Below are 23,062 nucleotides of genomic sequence, written 5' to 3'. Positions count from 1 at the left end.
TTTACTTCCCTTCGCAATATGTAGACTCACAACCCGGGCGTCGGCGTCTTGACACGAGACATTGAAGCTGTAGTCTAAGAAGGGTTATTTCTAGTCGGTAATTACTAGAAGAGGAGTAGAAGTTATGAGAGTGGTAGCCATATACTCAAATAATACGTGAGTTCGCCTAAAACAAATTCGCGACGGTATTAGCCATTTAATGAGACAAAAAACTTATTACAACAACGTGCTCGTCAGAACGACGACGCCACAACTTGTATCCATTTCAATCAAGCAAATAAAAGATCTTCAAGGGTAAGTTACTTTACTATTTACAACTTTACTTTAAGTTACATTCATTTTTATATGTTTGGCATCAAAGGGCTAATTTAATAATACGAAAATATAAATTTTACTTACGGACATGGCGCGCGAGGTGAAATCGGTCACGCAGTTGGGCTGCTACAAAAGGTTACAATAAAATATTCATACGCGAGCCAATTAGGTAGTTAGTCCGCCGATAATTTAGTTCCGGAACATTGGATAAAAGAAATAATATTAAGTTGTACTGGCTAAATAGGTTGAGAAATGTTGCATTATATAACAAGGAACTAACTAACGGTACAAGGTAAGATCAAACACCCGTAGAGATTGAAATGAAATGGGGTGCAACCCCTGGAAGAACTGTATTGTGTTTTTCAACTCCTGAAGTCCTAGAAATACTCGTATGAAATATTACACATGTGTATTGTGCCCTCAGCAGACAATTTAGAGATTGTTTATGAAGATAAATCACTCATCGAGCCTAAATGGGGTTGCGACCCCTAAAAGACCCATATTTTAGTTTTTCAGCATCCAGATGGGATTTAACGATGGATGGAATTTGAAATACACGTTCTTTATAATCTCAATAGACAAGGTAAAGATTTTTGATAAAGATCAACCCCCCATAGGTATTTAATGGGGTTGCAACCCGTCGAATAACTAAATTATCTTTTCTACTTTTCGATGTCGAAGAAAGATGAAATTTTACACACACCTGTCTTATGCCCTCAAGAGACAATTTAGAGATTGCTCATGAAAATAAAATATCCATAGTGGTTGAAATTTAGTTGCAACCCCTAGAAGAGTCATATTATGTTTTTAAACTTCCCACAGCTCTAGAAATGCAGAGTTTCATACACAAGTTCCTAATCTCCGAAATAAAAAAATATTTTTGATGACGATCGGAATAAATATTATATTTGTTCATAGAGAACATACACATACATTCATGAATCCCTGAAGTGAGAAACATACTTGTAAGGGCCGTTTATTGAAATTGTTTAAATGAGTTAAAAAAATAAATTGTTATTCTTATTTTTTTATTTTCCACAGTTGTTGAATCTGGTGCTGATCGCTATCAGTGCTGTAAGTCTGATTTCGTCTGCAGCTCAACACTTCCAAGGTGAGCCTGTGTTCGGAGTGGATTTGTGGACACCAGCGATACAAACTTTGACATTTGTAAGTAAGCGGTTCAGAAGCAGCATAGTTATTTGTGATTTTAAAAACATTTTGCACCAACAAACAATGTCATTATAACTATATGTTTGTGTACTGTATTTATCATATTATACACGTAACTATAATTCTAAGCGTTAACCCTTTAAGGACCAATTGTGAGTCTTATCGCCGGTTGGACTTAAGCGAGAGGACAGCCAAGCGATCTGTCGCCATCCGACTTTTCCGATCATTTTTCGTAACATATATTCATGATTTACAAGTCACAACGATATTATTTTTTTCTTCTATATGTATCAGTTTATTTTATCTGAAAGGCAGTCTCATATTAATGCAGTTTTTGTAGGCTATACAGTTTAAAAAACAATAAACACAACCATGATAATCCCATGATGATGATGATGATGATGATGTTTATAATCATGATAAAAATTATGTTTTAGCAAGTTTTGGGTTATGTATTCAAATATTATTTATTTGGAATAGTAGAGCTTAAAAATTTGGTTTAGTTATACAAAATTCTATGTTTGAAGTTTGTTTTCCATCAAAATATAAAAAATTACATGTAAAACCAAAATATAACATTTACCACGCATTTAAAAATTCAACGGGTTTTTGTAATCAAATAAATTTTCAGACAACAAAAATTAATTTTTCTACATATAATATAGATCCATGTATATATGATTGTTATAGGGCTAAATATATATGTTCCAGTAAAGTATATTACAGGTTAAAAATAATTAAGGCTAAATTAAGTATTGTTGGATCCCTTCAGATTCCAGGAGTCTAGCCTGTAACAGTGTCAGATCTCGGCCGCTGCACCGAGGGGAAGGTGAAGTGGAACTAGACTCAACATTGGAATTCTATGTTGGTTGAGAACGTATTATTCAATATATTCATAATAAATGGTTGGTACTCTTTTATCTTTTTGGAATAATATTTCCATTTTATATATTTAAATAGAGTAAGGTGTATTTATGTGAACTTGAATAGTCACTTCGTGTATTTGAATCTTGAAAATAAACCATTAAATATTGAACTTAGTTGTAAAATTAATCCATACCCCTAAAACAGTCGTTAGGGGTATGGATTAAGTTTCTGGATCGAGATAGAAAAATTAATGTTGGTAGTCTTGCTTCAGATGTTGGCAGCTGTGCTCTTGCTGTTGGACAAGGTGCGTGGACTTCACACTTCCGGAGTGTTGTTCTGGTTCTGGCTGTTGTCAAGTATGGCTGGAGTTGCACAATTTCGCACGGAAATCTTACGAGAAGACACAACGGTGAGGCCAAGTACTTTATGTCCTGAGTTATTTTTATTATAACATGTATTCGTAAGCTATCCCAATAGCCCCAGGAAGGTTCTCTTCTGGATGGGTTATTCTTTCCAGCCTATCATACACTGAGTACAGCACAAACCGATGGGTCACTTATATGTGGGTAACTACAGGAATGGCACAGGAGTGGATCGATGTTTAGTCTACTGCAGTGGATTATTGGACAGGATGGAGCTACGAGTGTAAAGGCAGTAGTGTGCAAAGGGATAATAGGTCTAGGTAACTGCGGAGGAAAACGGTTGGGATAGCGGGGCTCCCTTAATTTTATTGGTTTTTAAAGCCTAAATATGAGCGAGTAGGGTTTCCACTGCTCGCTGTGACTGGAGACGCTCTAACAGAGCTGGCCTGCCCTTCTTTCAAGACGACATGGCTAAAATATAGCCCTCGGTATCCTACCTAATGGGGTCTCGACAGAATGTAGCCCCAACCCGCAACGGTATCCAATTTCGAATATCTTGTCATTTGGAAGCAACAGCAAAGGTCCTTTTAGGACTGAGTGCAATGAGAGGTTTCTCACATTCTTGTCCTGAGGAAAAAATGCTCTACCAGTTGACAGAAAACCTAGATAAACATTTAATTCATAAAAGACCTGTGAAATATGTAAACACAATTGTGGTATTAATAGATAAAAAAGCAATATATTTCCATTAGAAAGCACATAATTTCTTCTGTCTTTCTGAATAGTCGCAACGAAAGACAAAGTTCTCACTGCGTTTAGTACTAGAAGGAGTTAAATGAACTCGGAAGTGTTACGCTAGATCTAATAAATGGTAGTTTCTAGATCTGGCCTTAGGATTGCCCTGTGGACTGTGATCCATTCAAATTTATATGTTTTATATTTTTTGTGTTTGCTACTTTCGTTCAGTTATTTTTTTTACATAACTTAGGTTAAAAACTAAGAAAGACTCTTTCAAATAAATTATTAAAATTCTGCTGCTGAAAATATTATTAATATTATTATCGTTCTCATAACGCTGACCTCTTGATATCAATTCAGCTAGTGCCTGCTATGTTGTTTGATTTAATCATTTATGTTTCTATTACCTTGATCACTGTTAAATTAATAGAATATATTGCTAGATTTAACAAAGTTGTATAGTTGTGTTTTATACCAAAAACAGTTACAGTACAGCAGTAGGAAACAACAGGTATCTATTTTTAAACCGACACCTAAACCTTTGTAGTTTAACCGATACTTTCTATAAGAAATGTAAAATGTCAATTGTTTTGACATTCTACAGGGTGTACATAAAGTCCTGCACTGGTGTAATATTTTCTAAACGATAACAGATAAATGAACAAGATTTGGTACATCAATAGTACACCTAAAAATCTACTTTTTGAAGGAACTATCAGTTTTCTGTAATATCATGGGGACGTCCCGCAAGGGGTCAGAAGGAAATCTTAAATAGGAGCATATATTACAAATGTATAGGACCATCTCTTTTGTACTAAAGTGCACTGATAGAAAGGTTGGACAGCACTACTAAAACAAGAAAACTAGAATAGCCTACTATGAATAGACTGGCTAATTGGAAAGTCCAAACTGCGACCCAAAGATAAGAGCTTTCTAATTGTTACTGTTATCAGGTTTTCCCCGTTATCAATATATTAGGACCAAATTTGTATCCCTTGAGGATAACCTCATAATTCACTTCTGTACAACTGACAATCATAATGTAGTATTTATCTGCAGTATTCGTTTGGTTGCAGTTTTACTTTACCGGGGTTATGGCTACTAATAAAATGTAACCAAGTAAAACCTTTGAACAGCCGCCATTTTATACCGGATCAATCTTTTTGAGTGCGGTTTGCGGCATTAAACTCTGCTAGATAAGCCCTTTAAAATGATGTGCATATTGACCTATGCTCCTATTTAAGATTTCCTTCTGACTCCTTGCGGGACGTCCCCATGATATTTAAAAAAACTGATAGTTCCTTCAAAAAGTAGATTTTTAGGTGTAGTGTTGATGTACCAAATCTTGTTTATTTATCTGTTATCGTTTAGAAAATATAATACCAGTGCAGGACTTTATGTACACCCTGTATATTATTTCATTAAAATACTAGCTATAAGGTCAATTCTTCTCTGTTTACCCACAGTGTTTACAAAAGCTTAGCAGACAATGTTGCGCTTCCAATTTTCATTTTAGTTCATGAAATTAAAAGCATTATTATTCTTTTCAGATGTCAGAAGAAAGTAACCTCAAGCATATCCTGTACATGATCTACTACCCAGGGATTCTACTGATGCTAGTGCTGAACTTATTTGCTGATCCTCCGCCCAGAAGTACGGATTATCCAAAATATCAGGTAGAGCATTATTTAATCTACAATTGAATCATTTCATAAGCGGTAATTGTTTTTATATAAGATATTAGCACTCACGCTGCTTCAAATTATTATGTAGTGTACAGCAATAAACCGATGTAACGGAGTATCGAATACTCGACAGAACGCAACGAAAGAATTTTTGCAAACGAATTGTTTCTTTACCTTTTAACCCAACAATCAAAAGAGTTCGTCTTTTTATCAAGAGATAAATATGTACCAAGTTTCATCTCTCTAGGGCCTTACTGTCAACAGTTAACGGATGGACAAAGACACGATTTTAAGAGAGCCTGTCGATTTCTTAATTATGTCCTGTTAAAGATTTATACTTTAAAGAATAGCATAGTGTGTATTATCGGAATAACTGTGTTGTACATTGACTTTACTTAATCGCAATTTGTGACATAGCCAAAACAAAATTCTTTTAGTGTCTTGTTTCAATATTTAAAAATACAAACCATTATGTGGTTTGAACCAATCTTTGATATTGGGTAACACATTTATTTGGTCGTAACATAATTTGTAATGTATATACTTTTAACTATACATTTTAATTAATTATGATTAAATTAACTTTACTTAAGATTATGCTTTGTATGTGACGATCGTAAGTTAAGCGAATGCATGTGATGGTTTATTCTTATGGAGAATGGGCGGGGTGCTGACAAGGAATCAAATCCATGAGTGAAATAGTGAATGCAAAAATGCTTTATGGTTCTTTGTGCAAAGAAGAGTGTTTTTAAATTTTAAATATCATTGTTAAGTTGTGTTATACTTAGATTGGTTTTCGCCAATATGAAGAGTCATTCTTATTTTTGATTCAACATTGATTCTCTAAATAACCAAGATATTTTTAAGGCATACAATGTGTACAGTACGTGACACGAGCTAAAACGATGTTATCGCTGGTGTCTAAAGTATTTTGATTTTCTAGAAAGTATAGTACCTATTTTTGCTAAGATCGAGTTCTTTATACTTAAACTAAAAATTCATATTTCAATGATAATTTAATGACCAAATTAATTTACTACTGTGAACCCCTTAGTAACTATGGACCTATTGTTTTAAAATTGCAGAAGCTATGCCCAGAGATCCAAGCATCTTTTGTGTCTCAAGTGCTGTACGCCTGGTTTGATCCGATGATTTTCAAAGGATATCGAAAACCGCTGACAGTGGCTGACCTGTGGGAACTCAGGTATCGAGATACTTCTTCTCAGATAGTTCCTCGCTTTCAAGAGTATTGGAGAAGGAACCAGGAAATTGCTTCTGGGTAAGATTGTACTGTAACTGGATACTTGTTAAATATGGATAAGCTAATTGGCCAGCTCTTGTAGCGTAGTGTTGAGTCATTCAGACTCAAAGGTCGGGAAGTGTAAGGCTATAGTTTATACCATTATACTCCTAATCGGACCGGTCACCTACACGTGTATTTTATTATTACTGTCAGCGAGAAATACGTTTTCCATATTATGAAACATCATAACGAGTCATTAAAGGATAATTAACAAAAACAAAATATGAGAAAATTATTAAATATGACATATCATATGCTTCATAATATAAACAAAAACACACCACTGGTTTTTTAAATAAATCCTTTGCATAAAGTTATTTCTTCAAAAGATACATAATATATTACTTATGCTCTGCAATAGAATTAAGTTACAGTAACATTCAATCGAATTATTAAACATGACGACTACCAAATCAAAATTAAGTTTGAAATCACTCACTAGTCCATCGTTGAGAGTTTTCTATGCAGATATGGGAAGAGATTAATCCAACTATCCTGAACAGTTTCGATAATGATTTCGCACTACGTGGGTGCAGAATTAATGACGGCACGTTTCATCATAATTGTCTGAGTGATGAAGGGCAAGGGGAGGAAACAATACACAGCTAATAGAACAAAGTGACTGTGAAGCCAGAATTATTGCACTGAACATAAATAAGAATTTTCATCCTAATACTTTACAATAAATATTCTAGTTAATGCAAGTAGTATTATTGAACTAGTTAAGTCTGTCAGTACAATAGTTTTTAATATCGTTGTATTGATAGAACATAATTTGAAGGAATAAGAAATATGCCAAATAGTTCTGATATTGAGAATTTAATTATTTGTAATTCTTTAAAAATCAACCAATAACGAGGGTGTCATTTTAAGCCGATAAATCTATTTAGATCGAGGTGGATAAATCTACCTAGATTTCTGATTATTCAGTTTATAAAGGAAACAAAAAAAATAGACTAGTTTAAAATTATTGCAACTAACATTTTGAAATTTTCTATTACAAAAATCCTTCCGTTTAGTACTCGTAGTAGGCTAGTAAACGGTAATACTGTAAATAATTATCACCTCACTAATAAAGAGTTGCAATAATACTTCTAATAGTAAAAAAACATAAGTTAATTAAATACACTGCAGATTTTCGTATTGTGTTTTCAGATCCTCCAACTTTGACACAAAAACCACGCAGAATGGAAAGACTAAGCCCAGTGCTAGAGTGGGACCACCCAAGAAGTTTTCCGTGGTTCCTCCATTATTTAAAATGTTTTGGGTAACAATTGTTGCTTCAGTGCTCACCAAACTTTCAGCCGACGCATTGTCATTTATAAATCCACAGGTTTTGAAGTGAGTATTATTTAAGAGACTTAAGAATATCATTTTAAGATTTCTAATTGACAGTTTCTCAAGGTTTAGAAGGCTAAACTATTATACACCAACTAAACAGAATAATATAAAAATACAGTCTTGTTCTATTTTCTGGTACAGTACGCGCGCTGAAGGTTCGGCTCCGAGTCAACCGAGCAGACTATGGCGGGGGACGGGTGGATTGCCCGATATAACAACTGTTCTGCAGACATCCGCCAATGTTTGGCCCGCTGCAGTCTGAATATTTATTGTCCCTGTTCTCAGGATTCTTTATACATCAGTGTTTCGGTGTTTCGTATTCATTCATCAGTCATAAAATTAGTGTATAAACAATACACCCCAAAACACTTTCTATTCAAATATAATACAATGAAATTCAACATAATTTCATTAAAGTTTAAACTTTTAGTTTATCACAGATCACCACTATAGCCTAAAGTGTTTTTTTTTTCAGAAATAAACTATTGCAAAGTGATTCAATGTTAAACTTTCAAATGGTATTGCCGTGTTGCATTTACGTGAATGGGCTATAAACTGTAGGGCAGCGGTGTCGGTGATACATTCCACTTCAGACTAAGTTACGGCTAACCTAAACTATGTATCTGAAAAAAAGTTAAATCTAAAATTAACTTCAGTTCATTCAGAAAAACTTTCCCGCTGGTGAAAGTTTCCTGACCAAATAATAAAAAAAATCCTCACATACAAACTTTTTTGTATCACAATTTTGGCACAGTTAATTTTAAAATATATTTTATTGAAGAAAAGTAATAAAACATTGAAACTTAATATATCCATTAGCATTGGCATAAACAGAAAAATAGATCTGCGAAGTTTCAGAATTTTATTTGTACAGGAAGTTGGTCTAACCATAAGTTGATTGTCGAGCGAGAATTAAACATTACCGTCCGTGACGGATCATTGTACAGTCAATGTTTTTATTTGGTTAGTAGGGCAACGACAGGGCCGAACCTTCAGCGCGCGTACTGTACTGTAGTATTTACAGCTTGAGAATAATTTTACAGAGTAAGGCCAGACTATAATACAGGCCAGAGTCGTGATACTGTGACGTCAAAAAACTCATAAAACCGCTCCGCTTCATTCAGTGGAAGCGCGCGCTCAGTCTCATAATTTATAAATTTTTGTTGAATTACTAGAATATCCGGTTACACAACAAGTATCCGGCATTCATAAAACAAAAACAAAATTAACTATTCAATAACACAGTTTGTATCAGAGAAAAGATGATTTGCCTGCTTCTAATTAAATCAGCAGCTGTGATAGTAGTAGAGGGGTATACAGCCGACCGGACGGATAATGTGACATAGGTAGTGTCTGTTAGTGGGGGGTTGGGGAGGGGAGGGCAGCACTCCGGTCTGTATACAGGGTGCGCATTTGAATTGGTGTTCATTTGAAAACTTCAAACTCGTATTAAAAGACTTATAGTCTAAGTATCAAAATTCTGTCATCGGGAGTGTATACAGTGTATACCTGAAGTACTAATTGGAGGAACAAAGAAATATTTAAAAAATGGGGGTTCTCACCCCCATGCCGTACCCAAAGCCAAAAGTTTGAAATGGCAACTAATACCTTGTGAAACCTCAAATTGAAGCTCATAAAATGCTGTATTTTGTTAAAAAAATTTAAATAGGCCAAGCCGTTTGGTATCAACAGCCAATAATATAATTTCTTACACAACAATTATTAGTCTATAAACTACTGTACTACTGATATTATGTTACTGATACTTTAGTATTATCATAAACTGATGTTTGTAAAGCCTAAAGCGCAATAGAATAATCATATAATGCATGGAACGTAGTCAATATTACAACATTAATTATAAGGATAATAGTTTTCAAATTTCAAAATATGTTTCAAAGATTTCCTTTTGTGTTTGTCTTTACATCATTGGTAAGCTGGAATAAAGTACAGAATCATGGTTTATAATCCAAATATGACAATTCTTTAATTACTAATGGTAATCGGACTGTAATAATTAATGTCATTTGCTTATCATAATAGTTTATTTTAGCTTGTACGAAGGTTGCACCTTTCTCACGCACTACTACTGTTATTCGCTTGAGTTACTGTAAACTTATGATAATTAGTTTGCTGCTTTGTATTGATACTTGAGAGAGCTCCCCAACTCAACTGGTTGGGGAAGTTGAAATCGTTCAACCGTGTAAGAAGTTGATGATTGTCTCTGTTGGGTAGTTTGATGATCAGCTTTGTGGCTGGGAAGGAGCAGATGTGGAAGGGATTCGTGTACGCTGGCACGATGCTTGTGGTGGCAGAACTGCAGACGGTGTTCATACACAGGACGCTCATGAACATGTTTGCTGTGGGGGTCAACTGGAGGACGGCACTCATGTCGGCAATCTACAGAAAGGTACATTCCACATGGTGGAGGGCAGTGTGACAAAGTTATACACCTTCCATTCCGTCAGGATTGAATAGAAATAATTCTTGCAAGTTTAAAAGATATATTTTGGATTTCACAGCTTACGATGCAATGTGTGTCTCTGACAATGCTTACGCCTTCAAATGTAAGGAATTTAGATTTGTTATGTAAGAATTTCTTACTTTAAAACACGTTGTCTGATTATATTGTAGCTTGTTATACTGCAAAATTCACGTTTGAAGTAAGAAGCAAAACAATTCCTAGTAAAATAATTTATTGTTTTGGACGGTGGTAATTAAGAGAGTCTTTCCGAATTGCTATAGTATTACAAAATATGATATTATTACGGTAGGAAATTTTCAGAGTTGTAGACAAATTTATTTCTTCAAGAGGGTTGTCTACTTTTAGAACTAAAATTGGAATTTAAATGTACATACTAACTTGTACAAACAGTGATATTATGGAATGATGTTAATAACTTGATATTATCTCACACCATTATTTTATATTACAAACAAGTAAGTTTTAAAAGCTAATAATGTTTGATCCAACTTGAAAATTTCAGAGGTATGCTTTAATTTAAAAATATTTCCACACCTAAAAAACTAAGTTGGATAACAGTATCAAATCACATAGCTTGTCTGTAAGGCAAACGACGTAACAATAATATCATAAAGAATAAAATTTAAACATTTTTTATTATTCACAAAAAATGTATTCAAGCCATAAACCTTGAAAAGAATATGGCTGCCAAGTCTTTACAAATACACGTAATGATTTTTCATTATATCCTTGAATACGATATGGGCTTTCGTTACAATGATTTTGCCTATCAGTGACCCTATAGATTTTTATTATGGATTTAATTTTTCAAAAAAGTAAGAATGAGGAATAAGGACCATAAACAAAAATACATTTTTATCATTATTAATTTTCGTTGTAATAAAATTATTACAGTTTAATTTAACAATAGAAGTTTCATATTAATCCTACAAGATTAAATTAATTACATAATAGAATGGTTTATGTTCTCAGAAGTTTTCCCAGTACCAGGAACGAAACGATGACATTTGTGTCAGCACACTGACACCAAATTACACAAATTGTAATGATGCTCGGTAACGAAAACAGGAGTCTACCCCTTATTAAAAAAAAAAAAAAAAAAAAAAAAATACGAGTAAAAATCAATAACATCTCTTGTGTCCAAGGCTCTACGAATATCCAGTGCTGCACGCAAGACCTCTACAGTGGGAGAGGTGGTAAACCTGATGGCAGTGGACGCCCAGCGGTGTGCAGACTTTGCTCCTTTTATGCATTTTCTCTGGACAGCTCCCATAATCATAATCGTAGCCTTGTACTTCCTCTGGCAAATTCTAGGTAAATTTGTCTATATTGAAACCTGAATATAAAGCTTTTTTGTAATGAACATGTTGGCAGTATTATAAAGAACGAATAAGACGATTTCTTGGATAGCTTGTAATGATCCTGAACAATGAGAAACATTGATACTGATCTGGAAATCTTGATTCAACCATTAAGGATAAAATTCCATCCCGATTTTTATTATTTGCTTGCAAATCGCCTTCTTCTACATTATCTTTCTCATACTACACTTTTCCATAGCTCTTACTCTTCATAACACATTCTCACATATGTAGATAGTCCCAAGTACCTTTCATCTTGAGATTCCCACTTTCCTCCGCAAATACCTATAGCAAAAGTCCTACAAAGTTTCCCATAATCCTTAACATAATCTTCCCCAAAATAAAAAAAATGTATATGATGTGGTTGTCAGTTTGTGAGAGTCAAGGTATAAATTACAATAGAATCTTTCATATTTGGACTGCAAATAATACAGATCTTTCCTCTGCAGTGATTTATAAAAGACAATTTTAATGAATTTTATTGTTACTATTTATTATGGACGTAAAAAGGTAATTTTTGAAACAAAATTTAAAATTGTTAAATCGATGATGTTAACCAATTTATAAATGGTATTCCTAAATCCAAAGATTATACACCAAAATAACATAGTAAATTTGTGTTAATGACATTCTGTGTGGCTAATTTCAGGAGTTGCTACATTAGCTGGTCTGGTAGTCATGCTCATTATAGTTCCTTTCAACGGTTTTGTCGCCAACAAAATGAAAAAGTTCCAAACACAGCAAATGAAATTAAAGGATGAGAGAGTAAAGATCATCAATGAAATTTTATCAGGAATCAAGGTACTGTAAGAACCAGTGTTTTACTTTCGTAATAAAATTTATCATTAACATATGAAGTTTTATTACTCTGCATAATTGAAAATATGCCTATACTCTGTATTCAACCATCATATTGAATATTGTTTATTTCAATTCAATTTCAGATTAGTGTATCACAGAATAACGTTATTACTGTTTATTATAAATGTTTAAAAATCAACTCAGTCATTTAATTAATAGTGTGAGTAATACCTTTTTTATCCTAATGTTCATAAGCAACTGGTCATAAACAATTAAAACTAACATAAAAGATCAAAGTGAATCACTTGAAAATTGACTTGATAGTTAAATTTATTACTACAATTTTATAACGAAACTATTTACATTACATGATTTTTGTCACTGCTTAATAAACATTAGTAGTTAGAAAGTGTTAACTTGCATCGCTAAAGGATAGAATGTTTTTTTACAGGTTTTAAAACTGTATGCTTGGGAGCCCAGCTTCAAGGATTATGTTTTGAAGATCAGAGATAAAGAACTAAAAAAGTTAAGAGCCTCTGCTCTCTGGGGCGCTTCCATCTCATTCTTCTGGCTAAGTTCGTCCTTTCTTGTAAGTAAGATGCTAGAAAAAGACCAACTGAGTTTTTAATTGTATAGCATCCTACTGATTTGACATGGTAAAACAAGGTCATTACTATGTAGTTACCTAAATATACAATGTCCAATTTGCGTTATTTTTAAATACCAAAAGCTTTATTCATTTATCGTACACCAAATCTAAAATTTTGTCATTATTTTGTGTTAAAACTATTACATTTATTTGCATTATAACTATATCCCTCCTTTGTACAAGAAATAAAAAGTTCTATTCAAGGTATACTAATTTTTAGTTTGAACATTTTTAACTTAGCTAAAATTCAAACTATTGACATAAAACATTGACTTTTTTACTCGTCTCCTTGGATTTTTAGATAAAACGATTAAGAAGCCAACTGGTTGTTGTTAAAGTTAAATAAGTCTATACCTTCGATTTAATATGTCTGAATTGTAGAAAGTTTACATAAAGTTTAGTGAACAGCAAAATAATAAAAATCCCTAAATCTTAAACAGTAAATAAAACCTTACATGAATAATCTTATGAATAACATGAATATTACAATTTTTACATATTCAGGAAAATAAAACTTTTTGCTATGGGGAAAATACCAAAGTAACGTTAAAAAATAATTGTAAAAGATTAGCATAACTTAACTATAATTTAGTTGAAATAAATCCTCTATAAATTTTATAAGATACCATCCTACTTACTTCAGGTACCGTACCTAAGATTAGTAACAGTCCTTAAAAAAATAAACTTACAGTTTATCCTGTTTTTTGTATAGATTGAATACTTGTGTAATCCAACAAAGTATTATGAGACACATTAATGAGGCAATCGTAGGTATTTCTGATGTGAGTAATGATAGTCGGGATGAAACCCAATGTTTACACCACGATCTATCTCACTGCCGCACACTAGGCACTTCTAACGTTCACACACCACTGACTTTATCTGGATGCCGAAATATCCAGAGGTATTAAAACCACATTTATTGGAGTCAGTAAGACAAAGAAGTCAGAAATGATTACTGGAAGAAATGACGAATGGGACTCAAACTAAAACTATATTTAAACTAAAATATGTTCACAACTCCAGTTGTCAAAGCCGTCACATATATTACCAATGAAACATAAAATTAAATACGAATCATAAACCATCAAAAAGACACAAATATGATTTCGGAATGATGCAAAGAATTAATTTTGAGCTTCTTATTTCGTGGATCTCTTCAGACGTATGTGAAAGCCTCAAATTCCAGACGCTAAACTAAGAAAAAGGTGAACTGGAGCTTAACTCATCATTCACAAATTATAAAGCTGCACAGGTCATTAGACAATGTTGTGCTTACACCGGCATGCTAGAATACCTTTTAGGGAGTAAAATAAAACTGATAATCTGTTATTGCTTTTTAGTTTCAGGTGGAGGGCGTGACTTGCGTCATATTAAGTGGTTTAATAAGTTAAAAATATTCTTTAACTTATGTTCTAGAGCTTTAAAACTGAAGAAGAGAACAGTACAAGCTCTTGAAACTTCGTCATGTTTTAGTTTATTTGTAACACTTAATAACAAAGACTATAATCCTGATAGTAATAGTATGCTAGATGAAGTACTTCTAAGAATCTCATGATTTTTCAGGTCTCATTTGCAACATTCGGCACATTTGTGCTCATTGACGAACGCAATGTGCTGACAGCTGAGATCGCGTTCGTTGCCACAGCTCTCTTCAATGTGATGAGAATTCCGATTGCCATGCTTCCAATGACGGTACAACTTTTACTCCAGGTTTGTTGAAGTTTGGGGGCACTAACAGATTAGTTTAAATTGTTAAAATGTTCTTACTTTCACGTGACACGCTTCGAGAATGTGACCATAAAATAAGTGGTCAACAATTATACCTAAAAGTTATACAAGCAATAAGTAACTTATTGGTTTCTGAAAATACATCACAATGAAGACACAATTAGAAAGTGTAATGGATTTTATCAAATCGTTCATCAAATTATCAGCAATTATCAATTATCAAATTATCAATCGTTAACAGCAAAGAAAGTTTTCTGTTTCTTTAAAGTGTGAACCACCAAATAATTATTCTCGTACATGTAAAAACGCATACAAATTTATAGGAACGATCAACGTGGTTCTATACTTCTGCACCAATGAAATTAATATAACTCATAGAAATTCTGCTGAAAGAATTTACTAAATCACTCCGTGCTATACACTTTAAGAATTAAAATTACTGTAACGAATTGTAATTTCTGCCAAAAGGGATGACACTGTAATACAACTTTATTTTAAGCTATAAGAATAAAGATTGCCAAAACTCAATTGATATTTCTGAGAAATAAATATTATCTGTTAGGTATATAGCAATGTAGGAACTCTAAGGAGATTTGGGCAGAGCTATGTTTCGTATGTGCAAAGATCTGTTTTTCTCAGAAATTGTTAAAGATATAGATCTAAATTTTGTGTTGCAAAAATGTTTATCGCAATTACATACCAACGTATGTTTTGTATGCTTTGTAATTTTTATCCTACTTTGTGAAAATACAATCTGTAATAAAACTGTAAAATCTTTAATAGTTATTATATATTATATTATTACGGGAAATACTTGATATAAAGTTTTATAACTGTCAATATAGGTTAGTATTTGAATGTAAAAAATGAGTTTTGTTGCTTTGGAAGACTCTAAGAAATATGTGCGTTAAACTACAAAAATTATGAAATCAACAAACACATTCATAAATGAATAGTCACAGACACATCAGCTAATCTTCTGTAAAGTGTCACTTACGAGTAGCCTATATCACGCGTTTTATTGTAAGGTTGGAACTGCCGTATAAGGGGGTTCACGGGTTGAAAAATTTAAAATTTTGATTTTTTTGGGTTATTAGTGTAAAAAATTATTTGTTTCTTCCTTAATAAATAAAAAAAAACACTCATGTATATACCTAATATACTTTTTTTTCTATGATTTTTTAAACAAGTTGCTACACAACATTTTGTTCCGATTTGTGCACCAAAATATCAGTTACAGTACATCATTGTTTAGTGTTGTGTTTTTACCTTACTCTATGTAGGCTATAAGGCAAAAATGTGCAGCCATATGTTCAGCAGACAGCTGTAGTTTGTTTATGTTGTGCTTTTATTATATTAGTCAGTTCTGCTACAATATTGTGCACATATTGAAAGTTAGTGACATATTTTTCTTTTAGTTCATTAGAATATACTGTGCTGGTTTTGTGATAAAATAATGACTAAATCCAAAGGTGTATTTAAAAAGGTTAAGTTTAGGGGTAATCAATATACTAAGAAAACTGTTCAAAATATTGATTTGACTAGTGTACGCCTACAACCAACTACATCAACGCTTAGGTCTAATACTCCTAATTCCAGCAAGTCTATCCCTACTACAAGTACTAGTGCTTCAACAAAGAAACTGTCACCTGGGTTAGGAAACTATGACAACTATATAAATACTGGCAATGATGGAAATATAATTGTAAGTGTAAATATTTTATCTGTAGCAATTAGTTCTTTTGTAAAATGTAAAAACTGTGATTCCACCGAAAGCATTGTTATCGAAGAAGATGTTACAAAGAGAAATGGTCTAGCTTGCAAACTACTTGTGAAATGTAAAACATGTTTGTTCACTACTTCTTTTATGACTTCTAATAGGCCTAGCCCATTAAAACCATATGAGATCAACACCAGAATGGCTTATGGATTGCGTGTAGTAGGAAAAGGGGTAACCGCAGGTCGAATGTTATGCGGTGTTTTGAATTTACCTGAACCTGTTACAGAATTTATTCCAATATATAAATATATATTACCAGCAATAATTCAGGTTAGTCAAGACAGTATGAAGTTAGCAGCTTCAGAAGCCGTTCAAGAAAACAATGGATGCACAGATTTGGCCATAGCTTGTGATGGGAGTTGGCAAAGAAGAGGACATACGTCATTGAATGGAGTCATAAGTGCTAGTAGCATAGATACTGGAAAAATTATTGATGTAGAAATACTAACAAAGTTCTGCTTTGCCTGCAAGAAAAATAAGAACAAGGCCCATGACTGTAAAAAAAACTTTGTAGGATCCAGTGGCAGCATGGAAGTTGCAGGAGTAAAAAAAATATTTGAACGATCGGTGGAAGATCGAGGAGTGCGTTACCTCACTTACTTGGGTGATGGCGATAGTAAAGGCTTCATGAGTGTTCTTGAATCTAAACCATATGGTGAAGATGTGATCATATCTAAGTGGGAATGTGTTGCTCATGTTCAGAAGCGCTTAGGTACACGATTGCGAGGTCTGACAAAAACTATGAAAGGCGTTCGACTTGAGGACAATAAATTGTTATATGGTAAGGGTAGACTTTCCAAAATAGAAATAGATACCCTTCAAAATTACTATGGGGAGGCTATAAGAAGAAACAAAGGAAATCTTGAAAACATGAGGCAGGACATATGGGCCATTTTCTTTCACAAGCTCTCAACAGATGAGGATCCACATCACGGTCTTTGCCCCAAAGGTATCAAGTCCTGGTGCAAATACAACCGTTCTCAGGTCACCAAGGAAAAGTATTTGCATAAACACTCACTTCCAAAGCCAGTTCTTGATGCTGTAAAACCAATCTTTAGGGATCTGTCATCTCCAGATTTATTGAAGAAATGTTTACATGGACTTACTCAGAATCCTAACGAGTCTTTTAATAGTGTCGTTTGGAATAGGATTCCTAAGACAGTTTTTGTAGGATTAGATACTCTCACTTTAGGTGTTCAGGATGCTGTGATCTCGTTCAATGAGGGAAACATTGGAAAATGTAAAGTGTTGGCTAAATTAGGTATAAGTCCAGGCTCCAATATGATATCAACAATGAAAAAACTTGATGCTTTGAGAATTAAGAGGGCAGAAAAAGCGGTGACCGAAGTTACCAAAAAAGCTCGACAGGCTCGAAGAGGTGCCAAGTTAAGAGAAGAGGATAGGCTAGAGGATCCTGACAACCCAGAGTATGGAGCAGGAATGTTCTAAGGGAGTAATATTGTGAAATTTATTAAATTATATACATATATTAATAGTTTTGTGTTTATTCGCGAATTTCCGAAAACCCAATTTTCAAGTACATATGACCCATTATCTCAGGAACCTTAAAATCAATTTACTTGAAATTTTAAGCCTATATTATGTACCTATACTGCTTTGTATACTAGCAATTTGAAGCATTTAAAAAAATAATTAAGCCTAGTACAAATTTTTTTGTTACAAATTTTTAGAAAAAAATTACGAAAATCTAGAAAATGTAATAAAAAAAAACTATAAAGGCCATATTATTAAAAGTGCTTGGAAAGGTTAGACATGATGTAGTCTCCATACAGTAAAAAAATCAAGCTTGTACCTACTACTGTTTCTGAGATAACGGGTCATGTTTTTACCTAATTTTAACATTGTTAGTATAGGCACCCGTGAACCCCCATTTAGTTTTTATGGTTAGTATTATAATAATTCATGATAACATTATTTTTTAACTCAGCTTATTTTTGGAATGCATGTGTAAGTAGGAAGATACAATTTGAAGTTTATTAAATTCCACAAAAACAGAAGAAGGAGAAAAACTAATTAAACAAAGAAATTGTTTTAAACGCATGATAAATAATATAAAGTATGATTAATTATAACAGTATTAAAAATATTAGCTTTTTCCACAAATATGTCCTGCTTAAGTTTAGTGTTATATTTAAAAGAAGCAATTTACAAAATTTTTCTAACATGTGAATACAATAGGTTGAAAAAAGATTTTACTTCTTTCTGGACCTACTCATTTTCATGAGACACATGTATTCCAAATGTTGACTTTCTGCTTCCCGTGGTCTGATATATAGAATCTATAGAAGTTCAAATATTTTAACATCTGTATTAATGCTCACAACTATAATGTTTTATAGTTTTCACTGAAATCGATTGATTATTGGTCAGTCGTTCATACCTGAGAGGTGTTATTATCTGATAGTATTCGTAAAATAAGTTAAACAATTATTTAGAATTTAGAGATATCAATAAAACAATCAATATTAAGACGTTATCATTTAAAGAAATACAAAAATAATTTAGAATCGAAACATTTATATGTTATGTATAAATATTATTTATACGAATTTAAACATTTTACGAGAAAGTAACAATGTGTAATGTTTCAAAAATGATATTTTTTAGCGTTATTAACTGTGGATGCTTTATATTTTGTTTCAGTTTTTAGTGGCTGTAAAAAGAATAAACAAGTTCATGAATGCAGAAGAGTTGGACTTGGAATCCGTTTCACACGATAAGAGTAGAAGTAAGAATGTTTATTTGTTTTGTATATTCTAAATATTATACAGTAAAACTATTATCTGCATATGCAATTGATCTTTTTGTAAAAAATTCTGTTAAACAGAATTTTTGGTCCGATTTCTATGTTTTACTTCTAAGTACTTAAACAATGTAATATATATGTACATATAAACATTAAAAAGACTCTAATGTTCAGAAAATACTGTATTTTTTATTCTATACTTTTTATTTAAAAAAATTAAAGTATTTTTAATACTATAATTGTTTTAATCTCTGTACTAAAAGATAGTTGTTTTTAATTTAAAAAAAATTATGGTTTGATTGTCACTCACCTTTTACAGAGGAATTGTGCTTGACATAATCATATAAACTGTGGATAGTATATAATTGAAATATAGCTTTTTTCAATGAATTAGCTAGCGGCAATGCAAATCTTTTGCGGTGGAAGCTGAATTCAACTTAGGTTCTTTTTAGAAGGGATTAATTATGATAATAAGAATATTTTGTCACTACTTGCCAAATTGAGTACCGTTTCGTATACTTTTCTTACAGAGGAACCTCTTATTATCGAGGACGGAACATTCTCCTGGGATTCAAAGCATGCTGAGGGAGCAGTTCTACGCAACATCACACTCAAAATTGAGCCAGGAAAGTTGGTAGCAGTGGTTGGGGCAGTTGGCTCTGGGAAGAGTTCTCTCATTTCTGCCTTTCTGGGGGAGATGGATAAAATCTCAGGATATGTCAATACAACAGTAAGTACAAACAGAAGAGTTGTTAGCGGTGGGGGGGGGGGGAAGAAGGGAAGGTAGCCATTTCTGGCAACTGAACTAACTCTAATTTCCCCGAGGGGCAAGGGCAAGATTACTTTGATATGTTAATACTACAATAGCTATAGACAGGAAAGTTGGTAGCAGTGTAGGAGGCCTGTCACTTCTGGGAATAATTCTCACTTTCTTTTTTCTTAGAGGGATGAATAGAGCCTCCGAACACATGAATACCAAAGATAGTACGACCGGGAAAGCTGACAGCAGTGGTATCAACAAAGTTTCTAATTTCCGATTTTCTGAATGAGATGAGCAAGATACCTGAAAATCCAGCAATGCAATAAAAATAGTCTGCTGAACAAAAGAGTGATTTTAGTAAACAAAGACACTTTGCATGTTCACACAGCGTTTTCTCCAGTGCAAATATCTTTTTTTCAATATTTGCAATATTTTTTAAAGTATGTACACTAAATAGAGTATGAGGTGAAATAAGTGAGTATTACATTTTTTACGCACAAAACCCCTATTACTTAACTACTACTATTTTTAATAAGTAGTAGTTATTTGTATTTTGATCACAATTGTGATCAAAATACTGATTTGATTGAAGCACAACTTTAAAATAATATTATCAAATTAAAAATTGTACCTCCAGGGGAAGATAGCGTACGTGCCTCAGCAGGCCTGGATACAGAACGCCACAGTCCGAGATAACATCCTATTTGGTGTCAGCTATGACAGCAAGAGATACCACAGGACTGTGGAGAACTGCTCCTTGAAGTCAGACTTTGATATGCTGCCCGGAGGGGATTCCACGGAGATCGGTGAAAAGGTAATGATATCAAAGTAAAGCTTTAAATGAAATGTAAATAAGCACAATAGATTACATTAAAATTTGTATAAAGTAGTTTACATTACTTAAACAATTAAATGAAAAATGCCTTTATTAAAGAGGTGGACCTAGGGCTATCAATACCTCTCTACAATTCGACCCCATATCAGTACAGAAAAGTAACAAGAGTACATATCTACACCTTGTTTTATTTATTAAATGTTACTATTATTATATGTTTTCAAGTGTATTTTAACAGGTTGACTGCCATGAGTACCATATTGGTACTCACTCCACCTTTTTGTGGAGCCATGAGTACCAATATGGTACTCAGTAAATTGGAAAATTACAGCTGATTAAAGATTGAGTTATTTTATTAATATTGTAAACTATAAACCTTGAAATAATGTTTATGTTTTTAATAAAGGGTAATTTAACTAATAAATATCTTAGCAAGGGAAAATTTGATTTTGAAACAAGATCAAGTTGGCAATTGTTACAAATCATGTTTTCATTAGCTAGTCACCAAACTTGACGTGTGTTAGCATTTCTGCTCAAGTTATTTCTAGTAAATATGGAAGACGATAATGACGAATACATACTTCAGTTATTAGATGAAAGTTTTAGAAGTGGTGAAGGTGATGAATTAGGTTACAACAGTGACAATTTAGTTGAGATTTTTGATGATGATTCCGATGCTGACCCAGATTTTGTTGTGAGTGAACATGATAGTGTTAGTGATGGCGATATCGAAAATCAGTCAGCCCGGTCCAAAGCACATCTACAAAGCGTAAGATATTTTCAAGTACACCAAAGAAACATTTATCTCATAAGAAACCTAGGTTATGTGTTTCATAACCAACAGGACAAAACAATTACTTTGGATTCTCAAAATACATCAGATAATCAATCATGGAAATAACCTGTAGACTCAACTTTTAATGTTTATCCCTATAATCCAGAAAATGAGGCTGTAGGAATCAATCCGGATATTATTGATTCTATGTCTAATTGTTCGCCTATTGATTTTTTTCAGCTGTTTTTGGACGAGGAAGTGTTGTCATTACTAGTAACAGAAACAAATCGATATGCCCAACAGTGTTTAAAAATAGCTTTTAGTCCTCATTCCAGATTGGCAAAGTGGACAGATTGTACAGTGGAAGAAATGAAAACTTTATATGCATCTTGATAATGATGGGTCTGCAACAATTTATTGCCGAGCCTAGCCCATTACTGGCGACAAGACGACATGTACATCAGCCGCATTCCTGAAATAATGTCAAGGAATAGGTTTGAGCTCCTTTTGAGGATGTTTCATTTTTGGACAATGAAACAGTGCAGCAAGGTGATAGGCTGAGTAAAGTATCTAATTTAGTCACAATTTTGAATGAAAAATTTAAAATGTATCTTTCACCGAAAGATAAGATTTGTATTGATGAATCTGTAGTTCCATTTCTAGAGCGGCTAATATTTCGTCAATATTTAAAAAACAAACGCCACAGATATGGTGTTAAAATTTTCAAACTTTGTGTTGAAGGAGGCTACACTCTCCAATACAAAATATATTCCGGTAAGGAAAAAGAACCTACAAAGGACGTTTCATCAAAGGTTGTCATGGAACTAATGGAGCCTTACCTAAATTTTGGCCGAACTGTGTATACGGACAATTGGTATACTAGTGTCCCACTGGCAAGAACACTACGAGAAAACAAAACTCACCTAGTTGGAACTCTCAGGAAAAATAGAAAAGAAATTCCGAAAGACGTAGTGAAAGCAAAATTGAAAAAAAGGGGAGATTTTAGCTAAAAAAGAATGAGGACAATATTGCTGTCCTAAAATGGAAAGACAAAAGAGACGTTTTAATGCTCTCTACAAAACATGGAGCTGACATGCAAGAGGTTGATGTGAGAGGTGGCAAAAAAGAAAAACAAACCTGTTGTAACAATTGACTACAATAACGCAAAATCTTATATTGATTACTCAGATCAAATGGGCTCTTATGGAACTCCACTCAGACGATCAGTGAAGTGGTATAGAAAAATTGCCATAGATCTTTTGCTGACAACTTCTGTTATAAATGCTTTGTATTTATTCAAAACTGTAACAGGTATACCAATTGAAAATTACTGAGTT

At 33.2% G+C, this 23,062-nt stretch overlaps 1 protein-coding gene across 4 annotated transcripts in view; it reads left to right on the top strand.

The window, feature by feature from the left end:
- The window catches only part of LOC124354263 (ATP-binding cassette sub-family C member 3-like), an 81,174-nt gene that overhangs the window by 31,858 nt on the left and 26,254 nt on the right, over positions 1-23,062 (top strand). For 3 of the 4 annotated variants that reach the window (XM_046804591.1, XM_046804592.1, XM_046804594.1), the window contains 13 exons: positions 1,357-1,482; positions 2,624-2,761; positions 5,003-5,128; positions 6,223-6,416; positions 7,596-7,781; positions 10,017-10,191; positions 11,412-11,580; positions 12,277-12,428; positions 12,880-13,017; positions 14,644-14,790; positions 19,253-19,337; positions 19,886-20,085; positions 20,753-20,929. In XM_046804591.1, coding sequence (XP_046660547.1) covers positions 1,357-1,482; positions 2,624-2,761; positions 5,003-5,128; positions 6,223-6,416; positions 7,596-7,781; positions 10,017-10,191; positions 11,412-11,580; positions 12,277-12,428; positions 12,880-13,017; positions 14,644-14,790; positions 19,253-19,337; positions 19,886-20,085; positions 20,753-20,929 — 2,013 coding nt within the window. Of the gene's footprint in view, positions 1-1,356; positions 1,483-2,372; positions 2,391-2,623; positions 2,762-5,002; positions 5,129-6,222; positions 6,417-7,595; positions 7,782-10,016; positions 10,192-11,411; positions 11,581-12,276; positions 12,429-12,879; positions 13,018-14,643; positions 14,791-19,252; positions 19,338-19,885; positions 20,086-20,752; positions 20,930-23,062 lie in introns of those variants that run through there. The other variant, XM_046804593.1, reaches the window with a different exon arrangement.

The sequence above is a fragment of the Homalodisca vitripennis genome, chromosome 2 (genome assembly GCF_021130785.1).
Source record: "Homalodisca vitripennis isolate AUS2020 chromosome 2, UT_GWSS_2.1, whole genome shotgun sequence".
Taxonomy (NCBI): Eukaryota; Metazoa; Arthropoda; class Insecta; order Hemiptera; family Cicadellidae; genus Homalodisca; species Homalodisca vitripennis.
This window is presented reverse-complemented; position numbering and strand designations above follow the sequence as displayed.